We start from the raw sequence: 11,171 nt of genomic DNA, 5'->3' as shown, positions 1-11,171 counted from the left end.
CATTCCTGGCCACTTCACCTCTGCAGGAGTGCTTTTTGAAGCATGACATTTCACACTACAAAAGCAAAGGCTCCCCTGGAGTGTTTGCAGAAAGCTGCTGTTGTTTCCTGAAAGCTGCCGGTGCTGTGAACCTCACACCTCAGTTTGCTGTTCCTTTAAGCCATGTTGGATTCCAAACCACTCTGTAGCCCTGAAACAAGCAGCACTGTTCAACAATGAGACTGCAAACAGGGGCAGCTCTGAGAGTGAGTTTCGTAATCACTGTCCCCCACTGGGAAAGACGGTCCCAGGCCAGGGAACCTTGCCAGGCAGATCCAGTATCTTTTGTCCATTTGGACAGAAGACAAGACCAAATGCCAGACTCTCCTGTAGGGAAGGTTTTGCAGGTCCTCTGAAGCTGCTTCTTGCTGCCGATGATTTTAAGCCCAGGGTGAAGCATGGAGGGTGTGAAGGAAAAGAGCACGTGAAAAAATTTCCTCCCCCTTGAGAACTTGTGTTCGTCTACACTTGTGTTGCTCTTAGGCAAAGGAAAAATGGGCAGTTTGACTGAGAAGTCTGTCTTCTCTGTGTTGGCAACTACACTTTTCAGGTGAGTTTCATCCAGGCAGAGAAATGGTTAGATTCTAGAGAAAGAGTTGGACCTTTCCTAAGAGTGATGGGTGAGGCCCCCACGGGCCGCGTGTGGCACTCCAAACTGATAGGTTTCCCCATCCTCCCCTGTTTGGTAACTCTCAATTCCCCAGCTCAGACAGCTCCAGCATCTCCCTGCACTCTCCTCTTTCAGGTTGTCTTGCTTCTCACCTCCACCAGGATCTCCCTTCCTGACTCCTTAGCCAGTCTTGTCTGTATTTGTCCATCCTCTCTTTGTCAGTCGTGTCTCACCTCACAGTATCTTCCTTCCCCTGGCTCCTTTTATCACTCTAGTTCCATTTTCCAGCTCCTTCCCCATCCTGATTTTTCTTCTGTAGAAAGTGACAGACACCTTGTCCCACTTGTTCTTACCCCTCCCTCTTAGTCTGACTTCCATCGGCTCTGCTTTCAGGTAACGGTCTTCTCAGAGGGTGCTGAGGTATTGGTGAAGGCATGAAACACTGAACTGGACCACACCAATGTTTTTCTTTTTTTGCTAATCTTACTGATTAAGCATATGAATTGTAGCTGATTATGTCTCTGTAGTAGATACGCTGGGGAATGTCAGCTCAAGCAGGGGAAGGTTTGTGAAGCCAGTGGTGCTCAGGAAGAGGCTCTCTCTGTAAAGTCAGCTCCTAGCTTTGCCTGGCTTCCCCTCTGCTCTCAGACTTACTTTGCTCTAATATTTTCACTTTCCACATCAATGCTGTGCCCAGCTCCATTTCCACTGGTGTCCTTGCCAATGCAATGCTTTGGCTTTTACCAAGTCACCACATCTACCCCCTGGATTCCGGCACTTTTGCAAGGCTTGCCGGGCACCAGCAGGTTTTTGGGACTGGTCCACCCAGGCAGACTGTGTCCATGCCCAAGATCCAGCAGGACTGGGGGCTGCTGGGAGGCAGAGGGGGCACGATTCACCTTTAGATGCAATGTGACCATCTTGCTGAATCCTTGGTTATTTTTTGCTCAGCTGACCAAATTCAAAGCACTGAATCAAAAAACTCACCCTGGTAGAATGTGTTTGAGCTCAGAGTCGTTCAGTGTGGTGCTAATTTCCTCTTCTGCAGCAAGGCACCAGCCTTTCAGGCACACCAAGTGTAAAAAGCCTTGCCCCTTTCAAATTTACAGCTGTCCCAATCAAATGTGTGAACTCAATGGAGTTTGTTTATTTAATTCTGCTTTATAATACACTTCACTTGATACCAAGTAAAAGAAATCTGGCAAAGACATCATTAAACAGTTTAATAAGGACTGGATGACTCATTTGTTTGAACAAAAGGATTATTTTGCAATCAGAAGTACAAATGTTAACCAGCTTTATTTTTAGTTGAAAATGTCAAGAGGTCAGAAACAATTAAAGCAACTGTAAGGTGGGAGTCTGCAGAGTTTGTGTTCTCTTGGATTTACACCTTACTAAAATTGCTTTTATTGCAGCTTAGCGACTTACTAACATTTTTCTGATAAGATAACGGGAAATGACTGTGTAGGCATATTTACTGGTAAGAAGAGATTAGAGTCAAACAGAAATGGAGCACACTTTTCATTTTAACAGAACAAGAGCTGGAAAACTGAGAGGATCTGCTCTTTCTTTGCGTGATTTTAAATGTAGTGATCATATTTTCAAAGGAATGTCTGATCTGCTTAGGACTTTCTCATCAGCTTAAAATTCAGTATTGTGAATATCATCTACAAGCTCTTTCTTGTTTCAGTTCCTCCTTTGAAAGTTGACTGTATCTAGAAAAAAAGAGAATGTGATGTTTAAGTGCACAGAGCAGTTAACTGCAGCTCAGCAACAGGACTGCTTCAAGACTAGGCACTTCTTGTGTCAGGAGGCACTGTGGTTGAACCCGTCCTTAGCAAGCCATGCACTAGCAAGGCTGGAGGCAAATTCAGGGGAGAATGTTCCTTTTGCTGCTCCTGATGTCAGGGGTTTGAGATTCTTTGGTCCATACGTAATTACACAGCACGAGCTCACTGATGCAGCATCTCACTCAGCCTGTCCCTGGTGTACCAGAGATAGCAAAGGCACCATCCGAGTCCCCTGAAGGGCCACTATCTCTTGCGGGGCTACTCTGCTGGTTGTCACCATGGAGCTTGTGTGATCCCAGCAGGGTAGCAGGGCCCTACAGAGCTCTGCACCACGGTGCAGATGGTGGTGGATGGGCAATTCTGGGGCTTGTAGTATGTTGGTGTTGCATCAACACCACACACTGAAACGCGCCTGGTGCTCTCGCTGCTGTCGCTGCCTGATGTGCTTCTAATCCCCAGCTGGAATATCTTGGTAACTGCGTGTTCTCTGTAACAGGTCCGGATTGAGGACGACATCGCAGTGACAGCCAGTGGAATGGAGCTGCTAACGTGCGTCCCGCGTACTGTTGAAGAAATAGAGGCTTTCATGGCAGAGGGCCAAAGCAGTGCCAAGTCATTTGACTGCCTCTCCAGCCAAAAGCAGTAAACTTCAGGATGATCCTTACTGTCTCACTAATCAGTCATCATTCTGATATAATGCTGCAGTCTATAAAAGAAAATGCATCCAATTCTTAATAGCAAGAGAGGCAGGCAGGCTATTAGCTGGAATGATTCATTCATTAACAATGAAGGTACAAGGCTTCAGCACTTGATATCCAGGTAACTCGAATGCTGCTGCTGCTTGTGATCAGCAGTTTACCTTACCACCTGAATAACCCTGCTGCATTATCAGTGGGGCTTATACTGCTGCAAATCTCAGCTCAGACATATCTTGCAATTAAATATGAATTTTGGTGATTGGAACTCTTTAAAATACTAAAGGGATTATCTGAATGCTGTCAGCAATTGTAGCAATCTAAGTCCTTTTTTAAACTTCGTCACAAATACTGCAAAAAACAGAAGAAAAATCAGCTATTCTCAGTGGACATAATGACACTTAATATTTTTCTTATAAATCTCATTTCAGTGTCAATGGAGTAAAGAGAATCAGATTTTTATTAAAATTCATCCATTTATGCTCACAACTTTGTGATCATTATGCTCTTCCGTTCCTGTTCCTGCTTCTTTATCTGACCTTTCTGCCAATTTGTGCTCTTGAAACTTTGACCCTTTGCTAGCCAGTTTTTTGTCCTCTGGATAGAGGGTGTATAGATACTTCACACACAGCCCAGTGCTTACTAGATTTGGCCATCTGTTTTGTTCCCTAAAAACATAGATCCTGTGGTGTTCATGAGCCTTAGAAATCAGAAGAAGGGAGTATCTTCGGTGCCGGGCTCATGGTCATTCAGCATATGCTGTGCAGAATGACAGAGTTATTTTTAATTGTCCAGCGTTAGCCAGTTCAGAATGAAATTATGTAAATTTTATTTGGATACACCACAAACATATTAATAATTGTCATAAAATTATTTTCCATTCATGCAAGATTTAAATTACCCAGAGAAGCCTTTCTTTACTGTGGGTGTTCATCAGCCTGCAGGAAAATAAATACATTTCTTGCATCATAAAATAGCACTAGTTGTTATAACTACATAAAAATAATCTTACTCGCTTTATGAATACATCAAAACTCCTGTTCAGTCTTCAGGCTCCATTGCACAGTTTGACTGCAAAGCCACTTCAGAACATCCCTCTGCCGTGTCAGGGAACTGAAGTCACAGCAGGATGTCAGGGCCTTTCTGGGTCTTGCCAGATCTCATCTTGCCAGATGAGGATTTTCCAACTGTGAAGGGATCAGCTGACTTAATCATCTCAGCATCGCGGTTCTGCTGTTCACATCCTGGAGCTGGCATGCAGGTGATGGGACCAACCGTGAGCTTCTGGGTGCGTGCAAGCACCTCTCTTACATGGGGCATACAGCACAACATGGGCTTGGGCAGTGTCAAAAGATACTGTGTGGCTTACGAGAACCTGCCCTTGTTCATAATGGCTTGGTGACCCAAAACAGGAAATGCTAAAGAGGAAACTGCACGTCGGAGGCTAAAGAAACACATTGTGAAATAATCCAGGGGACTTCACACCTTATGTTTAATGTGACTTTATTAACAAATAAGCCTGCTTACCTTTTTTAAAGATTGCTTAGTGTTGGTCTCTAAGAGGTAAGTGCAGGTCTTGACTGTGAAGGGGAAGGGGTGAGGAGGGGAGGGGGTGAAATCTGCGGCTTGTGTGTGCACCTGCACTAATGCTTCCTTCCGTGATGACTGCAGGTCTCGTACCTCCAAACTGCAGTGCTTGTGCAGAGGCCGTCAGGCTTTCCTTTGGTAGCTTTGCAGGTATGAGAACACAAAAGCTACACTGGCACTGCTCCGGACTTGTCTACCCCTAAACTCGGGAGGTTTTTTCAGTGCAAGACGGTGCTTGTGGCCTCAGCCTTGATCCTTCCATATCCAAGTGCTTTCCTGTGGCACACTCTGAACACACCCATGGGATCGCTCCCTGCTTTGGGCACTCTGAAACCTGCTGCTGCTTGGTTCAATAGCAGTTACTCTGTTACAGTAACGCTTCACGGATTTTGAAAAAAAGGGAGTTTTGGAATTGTTTCAACTGAGCCGTAACCCCGGTTTAGTTAATAGGCCTTTCCCTGCCTGTGATTAATCTTGGCAAATATTGGGCTCTGCTGCTGCAGAACAGGTCGAGCAGTCCTGCATGCTGCAGGAGACAGAACTGGTTCTGCTTCGACATGTACCAGCGAACAACCCTACCACGGGTTCTGGGGAGAAAGCAGCCGCTCACATAACCGGCTCCTCTGTCGTTCTGCTTGCCGAGACATGGATGAGTTTTGGTCAGGGATGGTGCACCATCTCCCACTTTCCTCCATAATCAGTGTGTTCTGGGCGAGGGGGGCAAGTAAGCTTTTTAGAAAAGGCAAAGTGATGTTTCATACACTTAAAATGTATTAGTGGGGTGAAGTACAGGGTATGGCAAACTTCCTGACTGCATTAGGATATTTGAAGCTGTTGGTGATCATGTTTTCCCAAATGAAGTTTCACCTTGGTGCAAACAGATTCAATAGAGTGGCACCAAAATATCAGAAAGTGTGTTATGTTGAGCAAGTTTGTGTGTCTGGAAAAGTCTGAGCACTTCTGAACTAATGAATTGCTTCAGCTCCCTGGGGTTGGGTGCACTCTGGATTTATCTGCCACGCCAAATGACGCTGCTGGAGCTCAGGGTGTACTTGAAGTAGTAGAGCCTCCTAGTGCTCGTGGAGGCTAGAGCAGACCTGTTCTCATAGGTGTGAAGTGAGAAAATGGGAGGAAGGTCTCCTGGTGAAATGTACAGTGCTTTAATGCTCCTTTTTGTAGTGACAGCCACCGTGTTCTGTCACAGATAAGAAAAATGTGTTAAAAGGAAAACCTCAGCTTTTATAGGCCTACACGGAGATTTTCTTGTATCAGTGTGTATTTATTCCAGCCTTTCTTTAGGAACAAGAGAGAATAGTCCAAGTCACCTAGGTATGGGTGTTTTCCGGTGCCCTACAGTGGAGGGGTAAGGATGACACATTTTGCTGTCACACAGCCTGGGCTGCTCCACCGTGGGGCAAAGAGAGGGAAAGCCTTGCCTCTGCCTTTGCTCCTTGGAGGTCTGAGACAGCTGGTTTGGCAGGAGGGGGCTTAGAACAATAGACTAATGCCTTTCTTGCAACGAAACTCTCGCTAAGGCTAGATTTAAAATAATAATTTTTTATAATCTTGGGTCCATGGTTTCGCATATTAAAGTGATGTGCTCCACACAGCCTACATGCTTCCCTAGGCAAGTTCCGAGACTGCCAAGCCAGAAATGTCCTTGTGCAAACAAATGACTTTTCATAACTTGGTGGTTTTGTTTTAAACAAGAAGGAAGTGGAATCGGAGCTGTGAGGAGTAACAGGTGGAGAAGTCAACCTCCAGAGCATCAGAAAGAGTACTACCCCCCCAAAAAGAGATTTAAAAAAACACTTCCACCAAGGTCAGAAATAAATGCCAGAGATTTAGAGCACCTGTTCTGGTTATTAGTGGAGGACCCCACATCAGCCTGTTATGAACTGCAGGACAAAGGGCCCCACGGTCCCAAGCCACAGAGCAGACAACCAGGAAAGACTAGCTCCTGCCTTTCGCACCAGGGTAGGACCACAGTTAGCAAATGAGATGCTTTCGGGTGATTTTTTTGGTGTTCTGTTCCTCCCACCACCAAATACCCCGCCCCACCCTCCCCTTTAATTACAGTACGTTTTCAGTCATACATTTTCAGTCATACATTTTGGGTTTTGGCTGAATCAGGAATCCAGCCAAACTGATTCTTTGCACCGAGTAAAAACGTGAGTGGAAGAGAGGAAGGGAGACTGTTGCACTGACTTCTCAAAGATAGCTGCTTGAGGTGAGCACCTCTGCATTTGAGGGAAATAGAAAAGGGACAGGAAAAATGAGGCCAGAACTAGAAGCAAAAGGTTTTTATTAGCTTCTGTTATTTCAACCCTACCTACTTAAGCTGTAGCTAGAACCAAAAAACATCCCTTCTTAAAAAGGCTACCATAATCCAAAACAATCCATAAAAGTTTTCCACATGTATTAAAAGTTTAAATTCAAAAAGAACTTTTCAAGGTTTCAGTTTCTAACAGTATCTTCATAGAGATAATAGCCAAGTTCTCTTCCTAAGTACAGATACAAAGCAAACAAGCGTCCTACAGAATAATCTACAGAAAAAGGTAGTGTAGGAGGGAAATTAAGACAGTGTAATAATCTACTAGCCAGACACACAGGTTAAATGTGACACAACAATACCATCAATGAAATACTTAAAAATGAAAATAAATTAAGGTTACATCAAAGTTCCTGCTTTATTGTGTAAATCCTCAGTATAGTACATACCACTGCGTTATGGATCATTGCAAAGACTTAGCATTAGCATTTTAAAAGTTGCTATAGAAAAACTTTCATGAAAATAAAACAAGACCAAAGATACTCCTTCCCACAACTGTATGATGGCTGTAGATATCCTGCTGATTCATTCATTCAAACTAGGGCCATGTATTTCTAAAATCGTTGTGAATTTCTGTAAGATCCTGGTTGTAAATCTGAACAGCCATGAAAATGGACGTGACTGTGAACGAGCAATGATCATACGTTCTGGCTGAACAGATGCTGTCTGACCCCTGTCACTGCTTAGCCAAGCTGCACGCTCCTCCAGATACCTGCACCCCAACAAGAATGCAGCTTTACAGAGCACAGTTTTTGTTAGCATTTGGGTATTTTCTGAAAACCCAAACCTTGTTCTTATAAGGCCCCAAGTCACTCTATGAGCAGGGTGAACACAGGCATAAAAGACTTTGTCAATGTGCTGCTTTACCTGTTGTACATAATGCTTCATGCTCATTTGCCATTTGGAAGCTAACTGCCCGTATATATCAACATAGTATATTGCTATTTTCTAGAAAACATCAGTAAGCATCCCAGCTCACTATTACTACACCCTCCCCGTTAACTATAACTGGAAAGACCTAAGTGGCATTTAATGGGACTTCATGCTCTGCAGATTTAAAGCAGCCCACCAAACAGGAAAGCAAATACTCCCCATGGCCTTTGCAGTTTTGTAATATGTAATGGAGAAAACAAAAGGCTTAAACAGACTAAAAGGTATTTAAGAGATTTTGTCCAATTACAAGTTTCTGACACTACAGTGAACCACTCTGCTGGATTCCTCCCATCACGCACACTATTAAGAAGGTAAGTGAACGTTTCTGTGAAAATGCTATTTCCCTAATACTAAGCTCCTCGATGACCATGAATTTAGATCTGCGTTTATTAGATAAATCTTTTAGAGGAAAAAATATCTAAAACAAATACCCTGAAGAGTTTCTGCTTTAATTGTATCAAATTTTCAGTGTTAAACCTAAAAGGAAGGAAACTTCCACAAAGGATGCTTGAAAGAAAAAAGTCTCCACAAAATGATGGTTAAAGAACAGAGTTTTTGCTTGGTTACTGCATGGATGTTGCTGACAAGCTGCACCTTGAGAGTTCATTTCATAAGGTTGCAACAGCATTTACTGTCCACTGTTTTCCGGATTTGTTGTGGTGGTTTCAGTGCCAACAGGTTGCACATTGTCTGCAAGATTGTGCGCGTGCTCGAGGAACAAGTCTTTCAGTACACTCAGCTCCTTGGTTAGGAGCTTAATTTTTGCCTCCAAACGTTCATTTTCTTCTTTGAGCTGGTTGACCCTTTGCAGTGTGTCTTGTGCCTTCTGCTTGCTTTTTAACCGGCTCTTTTTCACTGCCATGTTGTTTCGCTCCCTGCGCTGACGATACTCATCACTGTTCCTATCCACAAAGGAATTTTTCTTTCCCTGTTTGCTGGGAGGCACAGCTTTGCCTCCACCACCAGGACTAACAGGCACCAGCTGGGGAACCTGCTGCAAACCACTGGTGTGTGCTTGGCTGTGAATCACACTTACTCCGTTCGCATCTGTAGTGGCGTTCTGTTGGGGTGTCTTGCTCATTTGGACAGGCTCTTCTTGGATACAACAGAATATATTAGGAGACTGAGGACCGTTTTGTTTCTCAAAGGTGTTTCCAGTAAGTCTTCACATGGATTAAGGACAAGGTGAACCTAGTAGGAAAAAAAAAATTCTATTAAATGTGCTGACTTCAGCTAAAATCTTACATGTCGCTGGCTTTAGCATAAGGTACTGATGACCACTGATGACCACGTCCGGCAATAACCGTCACAACTGTGCTGGAAGTGGACAAGCTGCCAACTACATTTCAGAAGCCTCTCAAATGTATTTGGATTGGAAGGGACTGTTATTGGGTCATCTAGTCAAGTTGTTTGCATTGTTCACTAGCTTTACTCAGATATTCCAAAGGCATCCCTGATGGATGGGTGTCTAGCCTAGCCTTGACTATCTCCAGTTTCACAACCTCTGTCTTGGCAACAGGTTCCACTGTCTAACTTTTCTTCCAGTTAATAATTTTCTTAATTTTCAGACTGGAGTTTTCCTTCTGCAGCTTAAACCTATTAACAGCCTGACTCTTGACCAACAAAAGTACTTGATCCTTGTCCTCTTCAGACCATCCCTCTGGGTGTGTGCATAGACAAATTCCTCCCTGGTCTCTTTTCTCTGGAGAGAAGGTGCTCAGACTGTCCACTTTTCCTCAATCATCTTACAGCACTTGGTTCTGAAGATGATGTCCAAATTGATCACTGTTCTAAGATCTCACTAATACTGAGTGGAAAAAAATAATGAATGGAAAAAGATAGTGTGCTGCGAATGCTGTGTCTAAGTGACATGAAAGGAATCCGGCAAAGTAAGGCAAGTTCAGCCTGTAATGGTACGTTAACAAGCAGCTGGGACAGGAACACAGGGTGATGGCAATGTGAGGATCACTGCAGGGCAAAGACAGGGGACTGTTGCCACCCATAGGAAGACAGCAGTCACGGCTGACTCGTCCACAAAATATGTTCTCCTGCATGGGTCACTGTCCACTCTCCAGAAGACAAACGGGCCTGACAAGCAGGACGCCCTCTCACCTGACTCAGGTTCTCCCCGCTGAGGTCAGCGTGCTCCTGACCCAACTGGTGGCATAAGGAGGACTTCACCACAGCTGCTGCAGAGACGTGGCCCTGGCAAGACTAATAGCTGCTCCCCTTCTCTTGCCATCTCATTGGATGACCTCCAAAATGCCTGGGAGAGAAGCTTGGGAGAGAAGAGGCAAAGAGGAACAGGGTTGTTCTAAGTTCCTCAATGGGTCCATGAAGAGTACTCACTGTTCCCGTCATGTTAAAGAAAAGTATCTAACTGGCAAAAAGCAATCCAGCTCCAAGAGCAGACTGCACTGGAGCGGTGCAGCCCTACCCTCTGTCACACTCACATGCTCAACATTCTCCTTGCTCGTCCTCAAGAGGATCTGCTGGCAAAGTAAGCAGTTGAAGTTAGCGAAGGGCAACGCTAACCCTCTAGTATTGGCAGCGTCCACCCAGGAATTACGGCTTGCAAAGGTAACAGCACAGGAGCTGGATGACTACTCCTGTGTCCAGCTGAGGAATGGATGTGGCAAGATGTTTGTAAATGAGCTGCTGTGTGTCATTGGTCATTCTCAACTAAGGGCTTCATCAGCTGTTTGCTGTTCTTGTTTGTTTTTTCTCAGCAGTCTGAGTTGCTGGTTTACATTCTGCTGGGGTATCATTAAAAAGGTTAAAATTCTACTGTTTAGATCAATTGCAAATTTTCTCCCATAATGAGAGAGCCTGAACAAGATCATCTGCCGAGTGTGGTTCAGTAAAATTCAGAGAAAAGCCTAGAAGTTTGGCTTGAATGTTACTCAAAATTAACATTCTCTGTCACCAAGACGTCTTTTCACTTAAAACAAGTGAAGAAGATGTGTGAGTATACCCACACCCCTGCTATCAAGAAGTCTATTCATTTTCATATTTCAGGGCAGAAAGAAACCCACTCTTTTTGACATCTGTATAGCTACAACTATACATATACCTGCCTAACTTTTTGACTTCAGTATCTTCCTGATTCCAACTCTTAAAACACAAACCACAAAATGCAAACTACACTGAAGTCTTAGGTCCTAACTGAATAAGCAGTTTGGTTC

The 11,171-nt window shown here is 44.2% G+C and overlaps 2 protein-coding genes across 2 annotated transcripts in view; one reads left to right on the top strand and one right to left on the bottom strand.

The window, feature by feature from the left end:
- The window catches only part of LOC104489684 (xaa-Pro dipeptidase-like), a gene marked incomplete at its 5' end in the record, with an annotated part of 38,196 nt that extends 34,876 nt beyond the window's left edge, over nt 1-3,320 (top strand). Inside the window, one exon of the mRNA XM_010131877.1 lies at nt 2,936-3,320. Coding sequence (XP_010130179.1) covers nt 2,936-3,085 — 150 coding nt within the window. The remainder of the gene's footprint in view (nt 1-2,935) is intronic.
- Nucleotides 3,321-8,517: 5,197 nt separating this feature from the next.
- CEBPG (CCAAT/enhancer binding protein (C/EBP), gamma) lies at nt 8,518-9,176 on the bottom strand. The gene has a single exon (XM_010131876.1). It carries the CDS (start codon nt 9,065-9,067, stop codon nt 8,615-8,617), a length of 453 nt encoding a protein of 150 aa, XP_010130178.1. The 5' UTR covers nt 9,068-9,176; the 3' UTR covers nt 8,518-8,614.
- Nucleotides 9,177-11,171: the final 1,995 nt, after the last annotated feature.

The sequence above is a fragment of the Buceros rhinoceros genome, unplaced genomic scaffold (assembly GCF_000710305.1).
Source record: "Buceros rhinoceros silvestris isolate BGI_N320 unplaced genomic scaffold, ASM71030v1 scaffold4052, whole genome shotgun sequence".
Taxonomy (NCBI): Eukaryota; Metazoa; Chordata; class Aves; order Bucerotiformes; family Bucerotidae; genus Buceros; species Buceros rhinoceros.
Note: the sequence above shows the minus strand (reverse complement) of the source record. Positions and strands in the feature narration are given on the sequence as shown.

Coding starts and splice junctions, on each gene's coding strand:
- CEBPG (XM_010131876.1), bottom strand. CDS start 9,067: ATGAGCAAGACACCCCAACAGAACGCCACTACAGATGCGAACGGAGTA.